This window comes from Balearica regulorum, chromosome 27 (assembly GCF_011004875.1).
Source record: "Balearica regulorum gibbericeps isolate bBalReg1 chromosome 27, bBalReg1.pri, whole genome shotgun sequence".
NCBI classification, from domain to species: Eukaryota; Metazoa; Chordata; class Aves; order Gruiformes; family Gruidae; genus Balearica; species Balearica regulorum.
The window spans coordinates 1,115,075-1,137,892 of NC_046210.1; the positions used below are offsets into that span (position 1 = coordinate 1,115,075).

The window sequence follows — 22,818 nt, forward strand, 5'->3', positions numbered from 1 at the left end:
CCCCATGAAATGTACTTGAACCAGAAAAAAAATTTGCTATAAATATGAAATTGCCTTCAAGTCTTTGTTGGATTCAACTATTTACAGAGAACTGGGATCTGTCCCACGCAAAGGTTCAGACCAGTTGCAGCATTTAACTGGTGTGCCAGAAACCCCTGTATGGCTGGCATAAATATCAGGTGGGCTGTTTCTGCTCAGGGCAAGGGTTTGGGGCTCTGTGAGATTTGAAATAGAGGAGAAAAAAAAAAAAATAAAGAATCCATCTAGCAAAATTAAGGAAAAGAAACAGAGTTGAGAGGGTTGCTTCAGACCAGTGTTTCTAAACTGCAGCTGGGCTTAGCCTGTGGAAAGAGTAAAAAAAAAAAAAAAAAACCCAAACTCCTTTAAAAGCTTTGTCACCCCCCTGGTGCTGCTGGGGAAAAAAAGGTGGTGAAAGCTGGGCAGAGCCAAACTGAGCTCGACACCAGCGCTGGCTCCTGCCCTGCTCCATTCCCTTCCTTTCCCGGAGGACCTGAAGGCAGCGGTGGGAGGGAAGAGCCCTTTGCGGAGCCAAAATGCCAATGGCAGACCAAGCCGGGGGCTGCAAGCCCAAAAGCACGGGTGGGTGTGTGGTGGGGGACAGGCTTGCTCTCCCCTCCCTGTTAGGAGCTGCTGGCTGTTAAGCCATGTGCAAGTAACGGATGGAGGAGCTGGGGTGGGGGCAAAGGCTCTTGCTCAGGGGCTGGGCAGGCAGCCAGGCTGCTCCAGCCAGATAATGGCTCCTGGCTGGAGGAAGAGACAGGGCTGTAACAAACCCTGGGGCTGAGGTGGCCCTGGGAGAGCTGCAGGTGAGGACACGGGAATGGGTGACCGAATGGCTTTGCTGCAGCAACCCATTCCTGGTAGAAACCATGCCCCCCCTGCCTGCAGAAAACATTCCCTGTTCCCTGCAAAAACCAAGGCTCCTGCTCTGTTCTCCGGCTGCAGCCTGGCTGCCCTCAACAACCTTAAACCTGAGCTGCTTTTCCACCTTTCCTTCCCAGGGCATCGCTCCAGGCCCCAGCTCCTTTACAACCCTGCCGTGCCTCCTCGTCCCCTCATACGCATCCACCCTGAGTCCCTCCTGCATGCCTGCCACCGTGCCTGGGATGCTGGACCGCAAAGAAGGCTTGGACTGGCATCCTCTTGCCAACACAAAGGCCTGTGCACCATCCCCTTCATGAAACAACTCCTTGAGAGTGGCACTGCGATTTCGGGGAGCAGGGACGCGTGCCCCCTCCCACCCCCCCTCTTTCTCAGCCATGTAAACCTCCTCCCCATCCCAAAAATCCACCTCGAAAACATCACCCCAGCCCAGCTGCTCCCACAGTCCCAACCACCTTAAGCTTCTCCAGCCCAGCAGCGGCTTCTGAAGTGAGCAGAGGTTAAAAATCATCAATTCCACCTTTTCAGCCTCGTTTCGCTGCCAGTGGTGATGCCTTCACCCAACAAAAAGGGAGGAAATTCAACAACGCATTTAACTCGTGGTGCTAAAAAACTACCGGAGCAATGGACCCCTGCGGCCACCAGTCTCCTCCATCTCACATAGAAAAATAAGCCCCATTTGCTTTTTATATATATATATATGAATATATAAATATATATATATAAAAATCACAGAGGAAGTGCTGCGTGGGACTATAGTGTGGTCTCACTGCCCATGTCCCGAGGTGGTTTTTCAGTGTCGGTGTCCTCGTAGTCCGACTCCATCTCTATCTTCACCTGGGGCACGGCACAGATGGGGTTTCGGGAGTAGTTAAATGCAGGAGACGATGGGCATGAAATCTTCAGGTGAAGCGTAATACTGAGGAGGAGGAGGAGAGAGAGAGCGAGAGGAATGAGCATCTGAAATAGCATACCTATATCCCAAAACCACCCCAGCAACCCCCAGCAAAGGGCTCTGGATGGTGTTATCACCAGTAAAAATTCATAAAAATAGGATCTTTTGCATTTAATATGGACAATCTGCAGAATTCGCACCTGCAGGTGAAGACTAATCCCAAGCTTTCAGGATTCAGATGTACATCCCAATCCTAAAAATCCCCGTGGCTGTTGTCCAGCGGTATTTTTATTGCTATAAACCCTCTCGGGCTGTGCCATCCCATGCAGCCCTGTTCCCAGCAACCCGACAGCTGGGGCCAGCAACTGAAAGCACCCAAAATACAGAGAGATGCTGCAAAAATATGCTCTGATATTTCAGAAATGGCCAAGGATGACGGCAACTGGCTCAAGCGAGGAGCGGGAATATCGGCCGGTGACCCCGAAAATGTTCCCCATGGCTGGTGTTTCCCCCCCCCGCCCGCCCCGGGGGATGGGGGAGCCCATTCGGTGCCATTTACCTGCGATCCAGGTCTGAACCGTTCGGGGAGGAATCAGAACGCAAAGCTCCAGGTGGAGGACCTCTTTCCTGGGGGGACATGGAGGTGAACCACTTCCCCAGTGAGGAAGGAGTGCCCCCCCACCAAAAAAAAAAAAACCCAAACAAAAAAACACCCCCAAAAAACCGACTCAGCATCCCCCTCCAACCTGCTACTGTGTCCACCATCCTCCAGCTGGTGAGAGGAGGAGAAAAGCTCCCGAGAAATGACAATTTTTGGGGTGATTAGAGAAAGGTCGTGTCCCGTTCCCCCTCCCCACCCCAGCCCCTGCTAGCACCAGCTTGAGGACAGAGTCAATGAATTATCATGTTAAAAATGTGCCGGCATCATGATGCAACCTGGTGCCGAGCTGGAATAAACTCACCCAGATTTATTCTGAAATTTTTTTTTTGGTCATGGCTGGCTTTGCATCAGCTCATGTTTGATGTTTCAGGCAGAAGGTTGAGCCAAATTGAACTCATCTACTCTTTCACAGCCGGGGTAACGCCGCCACAAGCTTTGTATCCCCTGCCTTGGGGGGGGGGGTGTCTCAAAAACCTTCCCAAATATATATATACACTTTTCAAAAATCCCCACCATTACTGGTTCAGAGGAGAGACCCAGGAGAGTTCTGGCTTTCCAGCCACCTGGAATACAAAATTATTAGCAGCACCGAACCTGCTGCATCCTCTCAAATCTGTTTTAAATACAACTCCTCCTCCTCCCCCCCATTGGCGGGACGGATCCAGGCTGCGTCTTTTAGCAGGGTTAGTGCCATCAGTGGCCGAGTAGATCCCATTGCGGGGGCGGGGGTTAGGAAGCAGTTGGGAATACAAGAGGGGCTCCTGAGCTCTTTACTTACGGCTGAGGCAATGGGGACCCCCGTTTCGGGGCTGCGATGGCAGGGGCTCCATGGGGATCTTAATGACTGAGGGAGGTGGGAACTGGGGAAGAAAGTGGGGAAATTCGGTGAAGGCAGTGCCTGGGTGGGCTCTGAGACCACCTGAAGCACCCAAAGGGACCTAAAAACCTCTGGAGGTGGGTGCATGAGGAGGAGGAAGAGGCTTTGCTGCTTTCTTCCCAAATAAACTCAGCCCTTCTGCCCAGGGAAGGGTTTGTAGCAGGGGGTTGAGTCGGTTAATGATACTTTGCCATTGTACGATGGGTACTGTACCCTCAGCCATGGGATTTTGGCTCTTTTCCCTACGGATTTCATTTTTGCCACAATTTTTGACACTTTGAGCACCCTGGGAGCCTCTGGCCAGCCCCTGAGCACCACTTAAAGCCCCTCAATCAGCCACTCCTCTATATAAAGTGAAACCCCTCCATGAATCAAAGACCTTTACCCCAAACGCACCGACCTGGAGGTTTCAGTGAGACCTTTCCCTCCCCGGCCGGTCCGGGATGCTCCCACCATCTGCAGGAGCTCCCCACTCATCCCGCACCCACCTCCTCATCGCTGCTGCTGTCTCCTTTGTTGCCTTTTTTCTTCTTCTTTTTGTCATCCTCCTTCTTCTTCTCCTTCTCGGGGATGATGTTGTCAATCCAGGCCAGGTCGTGTTGGGAGAAGACAAAATCCAGCAGCCGCCTCACCAGGATCAGGGCTAAAATCTAGGAGGGGAGAGATACAAGAGTGGGATCTGCAAGAGCATCTCTCATCCCAAGACCTGGGGATCACCACGGGACCAAGCCCAAATTTCCTTAAATCTCAGAAAAATCATCTAAATGAGGCTGCAATAGCAGCCCGGGGGATGGCCTCACCATGACAGGGAAGATGATAGCAGCCACGGTGGATTTGAGGATCCAGAGGACGGCCAGGCAGATGATCTGCACCAGCGTGAAGAGGTGGATGCGACGTAATGGCACATGCCGGAGGAAGACGTAGTCGGGTTGGTGCTTGGCTGGCATGAGGAAGAGCTTGCAGCGGTCCCAGAACTGCGGTGGGACAAAGGCTGGCGTTAGTCCTTGGCCCCATTTCCCAGGCTCCCAGGTTGCCCAGATAAACCCTCTTTTAGTCCCCAAAAATGGGGAATTTGGGGCTTTTTGATGTTTCTCAGAGGGTTTTGGCTATATCTGCCGTGCCATGCAGCTGGAAATGTTGGATGCATGCAAATTCTGGGGTCAAAATTCCCCTTTTTTGCCCCAGCGTAGGACCCCTTCACGGCCATTAAGGAGGAAGAGGAGGAGGAGGAGGACCACTTACCTGGATGCCGTTCAGTGACGCGACGCCCATGTACAGAAAGACGCCGTAGAGCACCGGCATGGGGATGTACTGGGGACATGGAAAAATTACAGCGCTTACCCCAAGGAAGGCGGGAGCTCATTCCCAGGGACAGGGACCAACGCTGGGGGCCATGGTGGGGGGGCGAAAATCCAGCTGTTTCTTCCCAGATCCCCAAAGTCTCAGGGAGGGAGTGGGGATGGGGGAACGGGAATGTTTTACCTTCAGGATAGGGGCCAGGAAGACAGAAATCCCCGTCAGCACAAAGACGATGATGCCCGTCACTCTCTGCTCCCTGGAACGGCGAGAGAAGCAGCATGAGGCCACGCTGGCTGGACCAGCTGCTGCTTCTGGATTCTTTTCCCCCGCCACCCCGAGGAAGAGCGAGGCCACACCTTCCTCACCTGACACCCAGGAACTGGGGCTGCTCCCCTGGGGCGCTGGTCTCCGTCTCCATCTTCAAGCTGTCGATGTGGGCAATGGAGATGACGGTGGCCGCCACGTACCAGGGCAGCCCCATGAAGGAGCAGACAGCCATGAGGATGCCCACCCAGAACAGGTCCAGGTGGTAGCCCGCTGCTTTCTGCAACACAGCACCCAGGAGGGTCACGGGGGCAACATGGCTTGTGAAACTGTTCCTGTATTCACCCCAGAGCCCAGCAAAGCGAGGTTTCTCCTGGGACGCACCCTGCGACACCCCCCCCCAAAGCATCCCGCACCGCCATGGTGCACCCTGTATCGCCCTGAAGCACCCCTCATTGCTGCGGTGCACCCCACATCGCCATAGTGCACTCCGCATCACCGCGGTGCGCCCCGTGTCACCCTGTATCGCCGCAGAGCGCCCTGCGTTACCCTGATGCAGCCTGCATTGCCCTGCTGCACCCTGCATCACTCTGATGCATCCCACTTTGCCATGGTAGACCCTGCATCGCCCCCAGTGCGCCCCGCATCACCCGTCATTGCTGCAGTGCACCCCACATTGCCACGCCACACTCTGCATCGCGCACCCCGCGTTACCTTGCTGCACCTTCCAGTGCTGCAGTACCCCCCCCATCACCCCGCTGCACCACCCTACCTACAGCATCAGGTGAATTTAACACCCCGGAGGCTCTGTCACCCCAAGAATACAGCTTGCAAAGGAAAGGGTGAGCTGGGGTGGACCCCCGCATGCCTTGCAGCAGCACCTGATCTGCACCCCAAAAGCAGGTGCTCACAGGGATGCAGGCGGTACCCGACGCAATGCTGTGCCCCCCGAGCATGGGACGAGTCCCGGCTCACCCGCAGCTTGTGCTCCTTCCTGTTGACGATGACGGCCGTGATCTGCTGGTCCATGAAGATGAGGATGGTGACGAGGAGGGCGGGCAGGGCGCTCGCCAGGTAAACCCACCATGGGTTCTTCCCGAAGGGAAACACGAACCACCCTCGGTCCACACGGGTGGGCTGGGTGGGGGGGGAAGAAAGGGGGAGAAAAACCCAAGTGCTGACATTTCAGGGAGCCCCAGATCACCCCTGAATCCCATCACCTCCGAGCATCATCCTATCCTGTCTCCATCCCTGAATCCCACCACCACGCATCAATAACCAAACCACCCCCCAGCATCCACATGCCTCAACCCCAAATTATCCTCGGATGCCCATTGGGACTCCCCACGTCACCAACAGTGATATCCTGGATGCGGGGGAAGAGAAATTTTTGGCAATGCTTTTGGAAAGGGATTTTATTATTATTATTTATTTTTTACCTTAAAATCAGTAGGCACTTGGAGCTTTGGGGTGTTGAGTCCGAAAAGCACATCCAGCCCCACAAACATTAGTATGGACATAAAGATAGAGAAATCGCTAATAAGTTTACGCAGCTGCCGGGAGTGAGAGAAAGAGAAAAGGGGGAAAAAACCGACAAAAAAAGGAAGGAAAAAAAAGTCACAGAATTAGAATATTGCTTCAGGAAAGACAAAGTAGCTTTTAGGAAGGTGCCCGGACACTGCAGGAGCCGTGATTTTCCCCGAAAACCAGTGAGGAGCTGGAAAGAGAGCGCGGGTGGAGAAGCGAGGGGTGTCCCCCCCATCCCCGGTGCGGCCGAACCTTGATGATACTGGGGATATGGAGCTTAGGGGTGTCCAGTCCGAAACAGGCATCCACTCCGCAGAAGAGCAGGATGGAGAAGACATTGGAAAAATCAGCAATGAAAGCCCTGACCTGGAGGCAAGATGGGGAAATGGGGGTGGAAAGGGTAATTAATGGGATGGCGAGGTTTAATTAATGGGATGGCGAGGTTTGGTCCTGCTTCGGCATCCTTCCCTGAGGCTTTCCAGCTTTGCTTACCGATGGGTAACCCAGGTATAACCCACAAAATGCAGAACTTCCCCTCTTTGCATCACAAGGTGATGGGTTATTTAGCATGCAAGAGCCAAATCAACGGCTAAAACCTTGGGGAGGATTCTTCTAATCGCTACCAACATCTCCTAGAAATATAGATTTATTTTCCTGGAGCATTTTGCATCCAGCAAAGACACCAACAGCTCCCATTTTTCCTGTCTTTCGAAAAAAAGGAAGGTAAACCCCAGCGCTTTCCTTACCTTGGTGGGGAAATAGCGGCTGAATTTGAATTTTTTCAGGGTCAAGGTCATGGAGTAAGTCCCGAAGAAGAGGATGAAGGACATAAGGGCCAGGTCAGGCACGAATTTACAGGATTTCCCCACTAAGCTGCCGCCGTATTTGAGACACTCCTTCTTACTCAGCTGGGTCCAGTCCAGAGCTGTTAGGTTAATAGCATTGTACTGGGGAGAAACCCCCCCAAAAAAGCAAAATTAGCATTTTAAGGATTGCAGCATGCTAGGAAAAGGGTATTTCCTTTTGCCAGAAAAAAAAAAAAAGCAAAATTAGCAGTTTAAGGAATTGCAGCGTGCAAGGAAAGGCGTATGTCCCAAGGCTACTGCCACTGGGAGCCCCATAACCACGGGGAAAATCCCGGAGTGGCTATTAATTTGGGCAAAAAAGTGAAGATTTGGTGCTGCTGAGCCCAACTGTGAACCCAAATCAATGCAAATCCCGCGTTTCCCTCCCTCCGAGCTGGCGCGCATCGCTCTCCGGGTGCAAATGTCCCTGGGATTTGTCCTCCCTTGTCCCAAATTTCCCATTGGGATGAGCAAAGCTGCTTACCAGAGAAATGTTAGTGGTGTTTGGTGCCACTGGAGCTGAAGCATCGAACAAGGTCGCGTTGGCTGCGGGAAAGGAGTTTGTTATTGAGGTTTTTGGCTAATATTGAGGTTTCTGGCTAATAATGGATATTCGGCTAATATCTGGCTTCACCTGGAGAGGCACAGCTCAGCCCGGCCAGCGTAAAAGCAAACGTGGGGTCGAGCGCATCCTCCAAGAGCCGTGCAGGGATCGGCATCCCGAGGGCGGACAAGGATTTGGGGAGAAAACCCCTCATTTCTAACCCCGCAGCGACTTCTCCCTGATTAATCCCACGCACCGGTGGAGAACACGGCTTCTTCTTTGGTGGCTTCTCCCTCCGGGGCTGGCGAGTATTTTTTAGGAGCTTCCTGGGGAAGCCGCCGGCAGCGGCACCCAATCATGCCCAAATTGCTTTTTTTGGGTTGATTTTTTTTTTTAAATTAAATATTTTAGGGGTGTTTTGGTGTCTTACTGCAAAAAATCCATCCTTTCTAGCACCCGACACCTTTTCCTCCAGTGCAAAAAGGCAGCTCCGCTCAGCTCTTCGGGTGACGCAGCTCCGCGGCTTCAGGAGCACCCATGTTCTTTATGGGTGCTCCTAAGCGGGGTCCAGGACTGCTCTGCCCCCCCTCTTCCCTCCGGTCCATCCTCTTCCTGTGCCAAGCGGGAATTTCGGCTGCCCCGACCTGCTGCCTCCATCCCCGGTACCGAGGATTAATGAAGGAGAAGCGATTGCTGGGTTAGAAGCAGAGACCCCAGGGCTGCCGAAACCAGGCTCCAGGAAATGGTGCTGGCAAACCCAGCATTAAAAACATTATTATTAATTTTTCCTCCATAACCTTATATTTTTCCATAAACAGGCCTTATTAGCGATTTCTACAACTTAAAGGGTAGCATACCACTGGTGGTATTTTAAGAGAGGACCCCTAAGGGCTCTAAATAAACCCTTTTAGTGGAGTGGAAAGAAAAGTAAAATACATGGAAAAAATTAACAACAAAACCCCCCACGGGGGAAGAGTATCAAATATTAAAATAGTTTTAATATTTAGAAGGTGATACTCACTTGAGATTGAAACCAGCCCAAATTGATGTGTGCAGCAGAGACAAATATGGTACAAATCAGTTATAATAATAAAAAATCAGAAGTAATGAAAAAAGAAAAGATAAAAAAAAGGATGTAGGGGGGAATAAACATAATTTCTCAATAGCTAGAGGAATGGAAAATCCAACGTGGACACCGCTGCCTCGGGTGCCCGGGGAAGCAAGGGCGAGGAATGGGGCTGGGTTGCAAAGAGGTTTAAGGTTTTTGGGGTGCAAATGCCTCTCAGCCACCCGGGGTTTTCTCAGGCCGGGGGCTTGGAGAAGGGGGAGACGTCCCTGGAGGCTAAAGGCTTCACCTTCCCTCTGCGTTAAGCCACGGTGCTGGGTGCTGCTGGGCAGATGCTGGCACACACGGATGGATGGAGGTGGTCGAGGTCCCTTTTGGGATATTTCAGTTTCCCTGGGGATTGTGTCGGGCATTGGGCTTTGCTTTCCTGCAGGTCAAATTTGGGAGCGTTTCTGTTTGGAAAGGATTGTGTCGTCTGTGGGTGCTCCCCCCCTGCACGCTGGGCTTCAAAATCCAACGGTCGGGTCACTCAGTGGGTGGTTGATAAACAGAAATCGATAAAAAGTACAAAATTAAACCCAATAAATGTTATTTCCATCGTGGCAGGTAAGATCTTGTCTTGCAACGACAGATGTATTGGGAACACGTTGCATGGCAGGTCTCAGATGCTTTTATTTCTGGGGAGAGCTTCACCATCACACCTCTCTGCTGTCTCAGTCTGCAGCTGATATTCCCCCAAATTGCTAGAATTTAGCCTTTTAAAATAAATTCAGCTTGTCTGAGAGCAGGCGGTTGCTGGCATTAGCCCAGACTGGAGATCTCCACTCCCTTCCAGGTGGCCGCAGGAGCATCTGAGCTGCACGATTTGGACCAGGGATCGTTGGGTACGTCTATCCAAGAGCAAAATCAGGGGAGCCATCAAAAGACCATCTGCTCAGAGCCCAGTGGCCTCTCCTTTTTGAAAAGGAGTAAGAAAGAGGAGAAAAAACAGTCCAAGGAGGCTTCCACACCCAGCCAGGACATCCCGGGGTGTCCCGGACACTGGAGATGACAAAAACGCCTCCAGCGTATTTTCTGGAGAACAAGTTTCCATCGGCAGCAGGCTGGAATTAATGATTTAAAATTGTCTTTTTTTCCCCCATATTTCCTTTTTATCCATCCAGGTCTGGCTGCTCCAGGCTGAGGCCCCGGTGCTCCGGCACTGTTTGCCCTGTCCCCGGCAAGCACTGACACGCTCATCCACGGGGAACAAGGTTGTACTTCCACATTGCTTGAAATCCCCCTCCAAGGAGGAGGATGAGGTCTCTCCACCCCACACTGATGTGTAGCTGCCTCCTTCCATGTCCTCAACCAACGATCCAGCAGGATTTATCCATGACGGGACCCTCCCCATCCCCTTCATCTTCTGCATCTGGTGCCGAAAAAGATGTGTACTCACCTGGGTCGGGAGCAATGCACTCGCACTTGTACATGGTCACGTAGTCCGGCTTGAAGTCTGAATTGATGGGATAGTACTTAAAGGCTCCGATCATCTTCTTGATGGCGTCGTAGATGAAGATGAAGCTGATGAGGGTGGAGAAGCCTTCCTCCGTGAAACGGGTGATGTACTTTATAATGAAGCTGGCGTCGGTGGCCACCAGGATAAGGCACTGTAGGGCAGAGTGCAAGCCGATCCAGAGGCGAAACTCCATGTAGTCGATGCCGTTGCCTCTGAAAACAGGGACAAGGCAAGAGCAGCCCCGTGAGAGCTGGCTGTGGGCTGGAGGACAGCTCCCAGCCCGGGATGGAAGGGTCCCTGTTCCCCCTGGCATTGCCCAGCACCTACTTGCTGAAGTCGAAGAGCAGCTTCTCGAAGATGAGGATGGGGCCGGTGCTGCTGAGGATGATGAGGGGCTGCCCGGCGAAGAGGCAAAACATGGAGCCTGCCATCGCCGTGCCGAGGAAGCTCTCCATGACGCCCTGGGATTGGATGAAAGCCAGCGTTATGGTGACGCTGTGCCATGTTACATCCCCACGGACACCCTGGATGGAGATGGGAATTCAGGACCTCTGTGTGGACCCATACAGGACAGTTGGGACTATGTCCCCTTGCTCCTGGCATTGCCATTGAGATGGGTTTTCCCATCCTGCAGGTATTTCTGGACCTCCAGTCCCACTTGGCAATGAATTTCCATCCCCAGCATTAAAGCCTGGTGTGGCACAAGGAGGGTACTATCCCATCCCAATGCGTCCCATCCCATCCTGTCCCGTCCCATCCCTGCTTGCTGTCCCCAAGCCAAAGTCCTTGAACTCAACCTGGTAGTTGTCCGTAGCGTCCCCAAGCAAGCCCCCGAAGGTGATGGCATTGGTGATGCAGCCCAGGTAGATGAACAAGATGGCAGAGATGGACTGGATATGAAAACCTTCGTAGAAGTCGCTTGGGAACCAGGGCAGCTTCCTCTTGATATCCAAATAGAGGCCACCACAAAACCTGGGGAGACACCACCAAGGACCGGATGCATGGGCCTTCCACCAAAACAGATACGGTACTGCGCAAAAGCCTGCGCCCAAAAGGATTTCACCCTTCCGTGCCCCAGGAGACTACGGGGTGAGCAAGCAGGAGATGCTGATGGGTGCTGGCACCACTAGAAGTATTTTGAGTGGTGGGGTGCTGCTCACCTGCCAGTCCACGCGAGCTCTTCCCCGATTTCGTGAACTTCGGGCATCTCTCCATCATCACTGCCTCCTCCACCGCCCCCGGCACCTGCCCCACCGGCCGTGCCGTTCATCTGCCCCACTTCGTTCAGTGAGAAAACAGATTTCCTGAGGAGAGAGACACTGCGTCGGCCACGGCACCTGCCCCACCAAGCCAATCCTGATGCAGGGACCACGACCAAGGCTGTGGCGTAGGTCTCTGCTTGCACTAGAGCTTGAGTTTTGGGGCAAATCTGGAAAGATCAAGAGCTGGATTTGCTCAGCCCAGGGGGGTAATGCAGACTTTGCAGAGTGGAAATGGCTCTGAGCTCACCTGGGGGCAAAAACTGCTGAAAAAGCAGCAGTTCTGGAAAATTTGCAGAGATTATTTCTAGGGATGGAGGCGAGCAAAGCTGCTGTCCTCCTCTAGCATCTCCAGAACAGGAGAGATAGGGCTGGGCTCAGCCCCGCATCTCCCACCTACCTCTTCTCAGCTGAGGGCACTTTTTTGGGTGGCTCAATCCTAATGTTGGGGTCCCACTCGCCCGGCGGCAGGACAATGACTTCATCCAAAAACTCATCTATGCCGGCGATCAGGTCTTCTCTATCCCGGGCTTTGTAGGCGACGTCGCTGAAGAGCTGGGTGTTGAGAGAGGAGCGGTGTCAGCCTGGGAACGGTGTCCAGCACGCACACATCCCAGGTCATTATGGGATTTTAAAGCTCATTCATTTGGGCGATAGGATAAAAATTGCTTTTTTTTCCTCAGCTCTAACCAAGGACGTTCCCAGTGTTGCATCTACTCACATCATCCACCATGAGGGTTGCGATGGCTCTGCCGATCTCATTGTAGGATTTGGCTTTTCCTGCGGGACCGAGGAGTATAAAGAGGAACCTGGGAAGGAAAGGCGCTCTGTGTTGGCAACCTTAGACCACGGGCATCCATATGGTGAGACCACTCGGTTCTTTGGACCTGAAGGAATTGCACTCACCTGGTGGGGACGGGCACCTCCGTCACCCCTCCCAGCATCGTTGCCTGGAGGAGCCGCACAAAAGCCACGAAGGGCTTCTCCAGGAACTCCACTTCTCCCACCAGCACATTGGAGGCCTCTGCATCCTTGGGGATCTTCTTGATGAACTTGTTCTTCAGCTGTGGGAAAGATGAGGGCAGGGAAGAGAGTGGTTGCCAAAATTTGGCTTTTCCCCCTCTTTTCCACACCCTGAACACAAAAGCTGAAGCCTCAGGCTCAAACCTCTTGATCTCTGATGGTCCCAGGACTCCCGGAGGTGGGGATTCAAGAGCCATATCCAAGAATGAACCAGCAAGAATTCATAAAGCTGAATTTCTTTGTTATTCAAAACTATCACTAAGCCCGAGATTAACTCGAAACCACACATCCAGGGCTCCCTAACGCACTGTGCAGCTGAGCAGTTTACAAAAGGTGCTTTGCAGCGCTGGGGTCCATGCAAGGAAAACCCCGTGCAATCCCTCTGCAGAAAACCTGAGACAAAAAAATATGGATCCTGGAGCAAGCCAGCACGCATTTTTACAAGTCTGTTTGCAGCCCCGCAGCCCCAGGCTCCCCTGAGACCCTGTATAATGCAGAAACACCGCTCGGTGCCATGCACAGGGGATGTTTTTGGAGCTCATTCCTCCCCAATCGCATCCTGGGAGCGGGATCAAAGAATGGAAGTAGGAAACCTCATTCATGGATTTATTTCCCCGGGTCTCTTCTCCCCTGCAGCTCTTTCATTATTAGTCTAAAAGGGTTCAATACCAACCCAGGCAGGGTGTTATTATAATCTATATGCCAGCATGAGGGGAGGCATGTGAGCCGGGCAGCAAGCTCTCCCCTTTCTAATCTTTTAAATCCAAATGGAAAAAAATAATAATAATAAAGCAACTCCTCCAATGCAGCTTGGAATAAGCAAGAGCAGGAGTTAACAGTGACCACTAAGCTTCATGTAACACTTAAAAAGTCCCTTTGTAGTGGGCCTAATAGCACGATTAAATCGAAATGCTTTGCATATTTTGGGATTAACCCTCCGCACCCCATTGCTGGAGGTTGATATTTGGGGTTCGTTAGCGGGAAGTTGGCTTGCTTTATTGCAGCTCTAATTTAGGAAGGTGTCCTGGAAACCTTCGGCCTCTCTGATATCATGGCATCCCTGTCCTGTGGCTCCCAGCAACACAGAAACTTCCATCCTTCGCTCCCCCCCTAAATTGCATCACCCGAGACAAGCCCAGTGAGGACATCCCTGGGGAAAAGCAAGCTGTCATCCCGTACTGTCTCCTACAAACCTGCATTACATTTAATTTTCCCTTAGGTTTATGCTGAAATCATGCACAAATAGAAACCGAGCAAAGCCCGTATAATGCATCGACAGTTCCCAGGTAAATAGCCTCCACGCCAGGATGGGGACAGGACGTCCCGCAAAAGAACAGCACGAAACCCTGCTGATCCATCGCATCGGCAAGCAGAGAGCTGCCCACGGAGTGACCTCCTTCCCCGCTCTCCCATGCAAAGCAAACCAAGGGGGGGAAGCCCCTGACGGTCTCTCGGCTGAGCTTTGCATTAAGAAACCCACGTCCACTACGCTGCAAACGGAGGGAAAAACGAAACCTGCCTCTATATTTGCAAATCATTATCTCGAGAGCTGTATTCACATTTGCAGAGCTGAGTGCTTGGAGGGATTTACTCCCTGTAACCTGCCCTTACCCAGCCAAGCAAAGGCTCTTTTAGGATCCCTGCACTCTTCCAAGCACCTTTCCTTTCCTACCTGAAGATTTTAAGGAATTTTTTCCCCACCCAAAGGCTCTCAGCTTCATCAGCATCCTTGCATGTCCTTAATTCTGCATTTAACTTGCAAGCACAGGTATTATTTCTGGGACAGCTTCCCCCATGAGTTAGCAGGGATCGATACATGTATTAATTTCCCTAATTAGCAATTTGTGTGGTTATTGATCGAGCGAAGCCACACAAGGCTCACATGGACCGTGACAACCACACAGCCCCTGTCCCATCACGGGTCGTGTCGGAGATGCTCCTCACAGCATTGCACTAATGTTTTTGGGGGTGATTACCTGGTCGGTGCTCGGTGTGGCCGAGATATCGTTCATGCTCCGACTCTGCGCGTGACCTGATGGAGATAAGAGAAGGAAGGTGAGAAAACCACCTTGTGATGCGTGGCTGAATTTCAGCCCCACGTGCAAGGAGAAAATGCGGTGGGAGGCCTTCCACGTGAGGAAAATAAACATTATTTATTACAGCTGGGCTCGTAAACCATGTGCAGCAAGATGAAACCCCAAGAATATGAGTTTTTCTGATATCAGTCACCCTGTGGTTACACAAACCACATCTCATTCATGGCTGTGGTGGGATCCCCTTGCAATTGCAATTGCCCACTCTTATATTGCAATTTGATTTTTTTTTTCCCCCCTCTGCTTCTTTTAAGACCATTTCTGCCTCCCTGCCACCCTCCCTGGCTTACGCAGGCGGCCGTAGCTGGCACTCTGCCGCATCCGCAGGTCCTCAGTGGAGCGGTGGAAGGTGGCACCGGCAGCCGGGCTCCGGATGGGGCTGCGAGCTGGGGAAGAAGGAGACGTTAGAGGAGATGCAGGTGCTGTGGGGAACCGTTCGGTGATGCTGAAGGCAAGAGGCCAGGCTGAAAATCAGCTGCCTAGCACAGATGTGACCTTTCTGGTGCTGATTTGCTTTTCCCTCCCACTCTCATTTGCACTTTTATCCCACCCATGGTCATTTTAGCATTAGCAAAGAATAAACTCTCTTACCCCAAGTCTTCCTGCTGCAGAAGCTCCGTGTAAGGAGCCTGCACAACCCCATGCCCCACCAATGCTCTCTGTGAGGCTATAAATGGGTTCAGAAGTGCAATTTCTGTTACTTAGGAAGACCCAACACTTTATTTCGCTTTTTAATCTCCTAATTCTCCAAAGAAAACTACACTTGAAATCTGCCATGAACTTCACACTGCAAAATATGTATGTTGGTCACCACCAAGTTTCACGTGAATGTTTCCCCTCCCCAAACTGGTGACGAGTCCCATTTTTCAATCTCAGATGTTTAAATGGAATTACTTCACTATAAAGACTTCCCTTTTCCCCCAGGCATTTTTCTATGTTAAGCCCAGCATTTTCTCTGACAACCTCCTGAATTCCCAAAACTGTGTTTTCTTTGGGGAAAAAAAAAAACAACATCTAGACCAGTTCTGTTGAGCTGCTCTGCATCTCTCCGAGACACCAGCTGAAACCACAGCATCTATCATCTTTTTTTTTTTCCTAAACCCACTAAAAACCCAATGAAATTCCCACTGGGGTGACCCTATTTTCAATGTGCTGGTGGTATTTATTCCAATATCACAGAGTTACCACTGGCACAAGAAATGTGAGGGACCCCTCTGCTCCTGCCAATGACCATCTTTTCCTTGGTGTCCCTGTTTGCAAACTCAAAGCGATGCCATCGTCTCAGCAAGGAACTAGAAACATGAAAGATGCCCCTATTCTCCTATCTACAGGGACTAACCACAACATTTCCAAGTCGTGCTCTGTTTTGAAGGCTTCTGGGCAAATGTCAGCTCAAATATCTAGTCCTCCCATGTGGATGATGGCCGCTTTGAGACCTGGGGATGGCCACAGGGTGGGAATATTGCTTATCGATAGCCTCTTCCATGTGCACTTTGAGCTTTGGCGCTGCTGTTTCTGTCTACCCGGGGAGCAGCCGGAGCTTGGGCAAATCCTGGGCTCCACCAAATGACCTCTGTTTAAACCTAAGTAAATAATCTACCGTGAAAACAAACAAATCCCCTTTTATAATGGCTCAAAAATAGGCAGGTTCAAGCGCGGAGCAGACTGGATTTGTCTGTAGGCTCCTCTGCCAGAAAGCCCTTTGGCCAAGTGACCGCCAATGCCGTTGTCCCTCACACAACACTTGTCCATCTCAGCAGACATCTCCTTGGCTTCTAGCTCCCAATGACTCCCAACCTTAAAGCCACCAATGGCAGAGCTTTTGGGGTCTTTCTCAATGCAGCAAATAACTGGGTGCCCCAAATAGTTTGGTTTCCCCCTTTCCTTCCCCATAGATCCTCCACCCTCCAGGCTTGCTCACCAAAGACTCAAGGACGCAACCGGGCGCAGGTTGGACCCCATGGACTCACTTGTGTTGGAGGAGACGGACTTGCCGATGTCAGCCAAGGACCGGTGGATTGGCTTCTTGGTTTGGTGACGGTGCTTCCTGAGGAGCACGTAGCTTATCTTCTCCCGCAGTTCTGGCTTGAGCAGACCATCCTCGATCTGCTTCTCAATGACATCGTCTGCAAACACCAAATGAGGGAAGTGCGTGGGTTACCCCACTGCAAACCCTCCCAGAAAGCTCAAGACAACACTTACTGAACCAGGCTGATGGTTCTCAACTCCTGTCTTTGCTTATTCCCATGCAAGTTGGTTTATATTTGCATGTAGCAAGTAAATGCGTTTAAATCTGTTCCCAGCACTTTAGGACATGGGGAAAAAGCCACCCAAAACCACTGATACCCCCCAGCTCCTACCTATAATTTGGGGCAAAGAGTAGCCATCTAAGTCCAGGAGCACCGTTCCTGTCTGTAGACACGTCCGCAGCTCAAACAGGCTGTGCAAAGACAACGTGGACACGTGGGGCTTGCTCCACCTCTCCCCACCTTCCTCCACCTTTTCTTCAAACTTTATCCACCTGAAATGAGAGCAACAGCCGTTGGGACGGGCCCGGAGTGGGGATATTGTGTGAGAAGAGAATAAGAGAATTGCTTTTCCTGTGGAGTTTCCCTTCTGCAGGCGGCTTTGCCTGCAATTAATTCATCCTGCAAAGTTTTTCCTTGTTATCCAGGATGGGAATGGAGAAATTGAGTAACATCGGTAGGCAAAGTGCTGCTTGCGCAGTTGCAGGGCAGAGCAAAACCTCTCAGCTCCACCACTGAACTCAGCTCGGAGGATGTGACCCTCCTCAAACTGCTCCTGCGAGATTTGGGAGGATTTCCCGTGGAGCTGACCTTGCCTTAGCCAGGATCCGCACCCGCGTGGACCAGCCGTGCACACAGGGAAGCAAAAACCCAGGGCATCGCAAACGTCTTTTTGATTCCTTAGCAATGCTCAGGCTTCTGGGCACTTCGCTCCCACAGTGGGAGATGAGAGGGTTTACAAGCCCTTGGAAATCAGCCCTTCCACCTCCTTATTTTTCCTTAATTTTACAAAACAAAGACTTCAGAGCAAATTCAGGAATGGTGGCTGATTTCTCCCAGCTCCCTGGAAACAGGGCTCAGGCGCCGGGGAGGGCAGGCGGCTCTCGGCAAGATGTTGATTTGGGGAAGAAAGCTGCTTTTCCTTTACAGGAGGTTTGCAGGCTCCATGGATTAGCCTTCGCAGGACTTAACCTTACAACTTCTACCGGGTACAACCCGCCGCAGAGGGCACAGACGGAAAGGATGGAGGAGGAGAAGGGTTTTTGGAAATAGCTGATGGCTCATGAACGCTGCAGGGAAAAGGTGGGGAGAGCCTGGGATTGTACTGGCTGCAGAGGTGTGCATTAAAATGCTGCTGCAAAGAGAAAATGCCAGGTGTCCCTATTAAAAAAGCCCCAAAAATATTATCTGTGAGTGCCAGAAATGGTCTGTGCTGGGTACAAAACCCCAGCGCATCCAAAAATATAAAATCTGGCTCTAGTGCCCATCACTCCAAAGCTTCCCACCCTGATTTCTTTGCAGAAACCCCTTCTCCAGCCCATCAAACAACGCTGCTTTTATTGGGAGGAAATTCAAGCTTCCCGCCATAGCACATGCTAAGCCCCGTCGGCCCCAAAGCTGATTAGGTTGCTTTTCATTTCTTTTTTGCCCCATTTTCCTGCTGAAAGTGGGTTAGCACGCACACGGGGCGGCAGCTTGGGTCGACGCGTGGGACTTGAGGCACGTCTCCAGTGGCGCCTTTGCCCCGAGACCAGCATCCCGTGATGCTTTCGCCAAGGCTACAGCCAAACCCTGTCTTCCCTGCTGTGCTCGGCTTCTTTATTTCCATTTATTTCCATTTATTATGGATTTAGCCCCACGTAGCGCTGCTCCCACCAAGGAGCTGCTCTCCTGCAGCTAAAGAGGCTGAACCTCTCCTCACCGGAGAGTGGAAATCCCGGAGTTGAGAAACCTCCATCCTCCCAGGGATAATTTGGAAACCTCCATCTCGAGCTCTCCCGGATGAAAATCCCAATGCAAATGCTGACTTTTTGCCTTCTGAGCTGCTTTTGGGGAGGGGGGAGGGATGATAGATACAGACCTACGCAAAATTGCAGGGGGGGAAATAAAGAATTTTAGCAAGAGCATCCTTGCGCCACTGCGTTTTGAGCAGAGCTGGCAACCAGGAAAATGCTTAAGAGCTTTCCAAAATTTTAGTGATGCAAATAACCAGCCCAAGAGATAGGATGAGCGGCCTCAGGGCCTGATCCTGCTCTCTCCTTGTCCCTCAGGTGAACCTCTGCACCCGGATTTGGAAATTATGCATGTGCTACTGAAAGAAAAGGCCTTGGAATGCCACCAGCACTCCTGACTCCCTTCCCAAAGCTCCCCAAAATAACCCAACCCTACTAGCCCTTAACACAGCTGAGGCTTGGAAGAGAAAAATCCCACTCGGATTTAAGATTTTTCCCTAATTCAGTAAAACAAACGCCACTTGCAACTCCTCTAATACTTTTATTTAAGATGTAATGGGCGGGTGTTTCATTATTATTGCTTGAGGGGTGGGAGAAGTTTATCTCATGGCCTAGCCAGCAAAAGTGTGTGTGGAAAAAAAAAGACTTGGGAAAATGTTCTTTATGTCACCTATTCCCATTTCCCGGCTCTTTGCTCTAATTCTCCGGTTTCCCAGCATGTTACCCCATTTTTTTTTCACCCTCCCAGCCCTTTTTGCAGGGCTTTGCTCTCATGCTGTGAATGGGAATGGGAAAAGCCCCAGGTCTGGGGTCAATCCAATCTGGGGAGATGTGGGAAACACGGGAAATCTTCTTCCCTTCCTTCTCCTCCTCCTCCTCGGCAGGCTGCAGCCACCGTGCAAAGCCCCCCCCAAACACTGTGTTTTCTGCATTTCCCTAATTTGGGCATGGCTTTTTTAACCTCATTAAAAATGATGCTCATTCCCTGACCCCAGGGATATTTGGCGGGGGGGGGGGGGAGATCTTCACCCGACATATTTTCAACCCAAAGCATCTCCCCTCCCTCCTCACCTGGCCGACTCTTTCCACTCCATCTCCTCGCCGTCATGCTGCAGTGTGTCCATCTCCGTGAAGAGTGTGGGGTTGGGAGGCTCATCATCTTCCCCTAAGATGTAGCGGAGGCGTTCGGCAGCCGGTGACACTGCCGGGAGACGGAAAAAAAAAAGAGGTCTACCATCGGACAGATGAGATGATCCCACACCGTTCCCATACGGAAAGTCCTGGAGGGGTAAAGAGGGATCTGTAGGGCTATTTAGGATCCTGGGGTAAAAAAAGCAGATTTTGAGGAAAATGTTTAAGATGAGAGACATTGAGGAGTGGGGAAATTCTAAGCAATCCTGTCCCAAAATCCCTGTGCAAAGAGATATGGGATGCTGGCGGAAAGGATGAGCAGAGGCTGCGTAGCAGCCAGGAGGGGAATGTACAGGGCTGGGCTGGCCATGGAGGACCGTGGCCATACAATACAGCCCAATTCCCCTTCCAGGCACATTATGTGCCCCGTTTCCATGGGTATCCCACAGTTTTCCCTACCATGGAGCCTGGTTTTGACAGGTTAGAGTCGCGTGCCATCAGCAACCAAATCCTTACGGTCTCCGGCACTGAGTATCAGGATGCTCGGCACACATTTTCCCACTGGATCCCTGAGGGGAATGTGCATCATTCGAGAGCAATAATACAAATTTACAAATAATAATACAAATTTACTATTTCTGCAGGAAAAATCCAGCTTCTTGCTGCAAATAACCCGCCAGGCTGGGGAGGGAACCTATTGCCTCCTGCTCCCCGTGGTGTCTTTTGGGAAGGGGAGCGGCAACATGCCACCTCCCTGCAAACCTCCTCACTGATGGGAAAAGGGTTTTTCATCCCTGGTGCATTCCCCATGGCCACGGGAGGGTGACGGACCTGCCCTCTCCTCCCCCCGAAAAAAAAAGCCAAGCTGGGTTTTCTTTTAACCCTCTCCATCTTTGCGTGCTTTTCTAGCAAAACCTCGTAATTTGGGGTGCAGGGAGGAATCAAACACCGATGAACCTGGACGTGGCACGGATGGGTCCACTCCCCTGTTGCCCCATTATTCAAACGAGGTTAAAATCAGCCCTACGCCAGAACTTTGTGAAAATGGTGTATTTTTAATAAAATACTGGGTCTTAGTCCACTCCTAATACAACAGGAGTTAATCCAGCTCGGAAAATGTCTTTGTTAGCAGAATTCTCCTGTTCTCAAACCTGGGAATTAGAAAGTCATGTACCCAAAAAAGCACGTAATTAAATTGCCGTGTGTGAGCGGAGGTAAAACCGGGAATATTGCCCTGTCGCCCCACCAAAACAGATGAAACCCAGGAATAGGATGTCCCTTGCTCTCTAGGCTGAGCCTGCTTAACCACTTAAGCTCTTTAAGCCCCACCACCAGGACTAAAGCCCTGTTGTCAAGTCCTCCTTCCACTTCCATAAGCTTCATTATTATGATTATTAATATTCCTGTTAATTTTGGAGCTGGACTACATGCCTGGAAGGCTTCAGGCTCTTTAAGCCTAAGTGCTGTTCACGTAAGAGGGGATGAAATCCGTGCGATACCAGCGACCCCCCTCGGCCTCATGCCTTTTGTTCTGCAGCCCAAACCTTAAATTTCCTGCAAACCCCCAAATTTACCCCAAATGCACTGAGCCAGATGGTGGTAAATGGAATTTGCTGGAAATACCTGTCTCCGGTGGGATCTCCAGACGCATTTCTACAAAAAGAGGGATTTGCAATTTTGCAGGAAGGGGGGTATGGACGGAGGAGTTAGAGCTTTGCAAATCCTCGACTCAGTGGTTGCTGCTCCCATCTCTGCCCAAATTCTGCCCGCCCCCCCCCAGTGTTTAAGTACGGGTTCCCTCCTGCTTTGACCTGCTGGAGTGTCCCCCCCAGCGACTCGTTTTGGGGGTTGGGGCTGTGACACACTTTAAGCACTGGAAACCACAAAAGACAAAAGAAATCTTGCACATAAAGAACTTTTTGGGGTGTTTTGTAGCTCCCCCCCCCCCCCATTTAAGGAATAAACCCATCTCTCGACACATAATGCGTGCTTCCCGCTGGCGGCTGCCTCCTCTCGCCACTGCTCACTGACCCGAACAAAGCGGCAGTTGCTAAACCAACAGCGCCGGGGCTTTGCTGCGCAGCCGAAATTCACGGGGTTTATTCACCTGGAGGACCCTTTCGTGCCTGGGAAAGCACCCAGCCCGGCATCTGGTTATAACCCAGCTCTTGGTGGTTTGGTTTTGGTTTTTTTTTTTTTTTTTTCTCTTGGAAATTTGATCCAGCATCTAAATTAATCCTGGGAAGCAGCAGGTATTCGTTTGGGAGGATATACTGAATAGCGGCATTTAGGGTTTGGCAACTCGGGAACGTAGGAATAAAGCTGCTGGAGCAACACTGGCCAAAACCCACAAAGCCACCCCAAAATCGGTACCAATTTCTCGCAAGACACAGTTCAACGGGTGCCCGGAGCAGATCTGTACCTCCCTGAACCAGCTTTTACGATGGGAAAATGCTCACAGCTGCTATTCCTGCTTTACACCCATCAAACCTCTGCTGTGATTTCAGCCACAGTGGATCCAAATCGAGCCCACAGCTGCTGAATTAGCTCAGCATTAACACTGGTGATAATATAGGACAATTTTACATATGCGAGAGTCTACATTTCCATGGGTAATCAGACAGGATGGGCCAGTCGCTCTGATTTACACCTCCTTTAATTTGAGGTGCACAGAGCCCTTCACACCCCAGCTTTGATCCAGCAGTAAAACCTTGCCTAGCGATGCTTTTCCAAACCAAAAACCCTGCTCTGGCTTTAGGTACAAGACAAAAGGGTGACAAAACGGGGGACGGGGGATCGCAGTGCCTCCCGGGGTTTGCAATCCCGTTGGGCAGCGGGACTAAGCCTTATTTAAGGCTCCAGCACATTAACGATCCCCTGTCATGGTCCTTCTATATTTCCCCGGGGTTTCACGGCTCAGAACGGTCCCCTCCCAAAAAACCTCCAACAGAGAC

General features: G+C 51.3%; 1 protein-coding gene across 1 annotated transcript; it reads right to left on the minus strand.

Moving 5' to 3' along the window:
- Positions 1 to 604: 604 nt before the first annotated feature.
- SLC4A5 (solute carrier family 4 member 5) lies at positions 605 to 19,880 on the minus strand. The gene is made up of 23 exons (XM_075736832.1): positions 19,805 to 19,880; positions 17,115 to 17,275; positions 16,725 to 16,880; positions 15,045 to 15,140; positions 14,638 to 14,693; positions 12,545 to 12,702; positions 12,360 to 12,447; positions 12,039 to 12,193; positions 11,540 to 11,683; positions 11,177 to 11,351; positions 10,707 to 10,840; positions 10,320 to 10,591; positions 7,756 to 7,817; positions 7,173 to 7,373; positions 6,679 to 6,792; positions 5,875 to 6,036; positions 5,001 to 5,179; positions 4,819 to 4,891; positions 4,579 to 4,647; positions 4,137 to 4,310; positions 3,825 to 3,986; positions 2,358 to 2,425; positions 605 to 1,822 (listed from the first exon to the last, which is right to left on the minus strand). Exons 1-23 carry the CDS (start codon positions 19,855 to 19,857, stop codon positions 1,657 to 1,659), a joined length of 3,078 nt encoding a protein of 1,025 aa, XP_075592947.1. The 5' UTR covers positions 19,858 to 19,880; the 3' UTR covers positions 605 to 1,656.
- Positions 19,881 to 22,818: the final 2,938 nt, after the last annotated feature.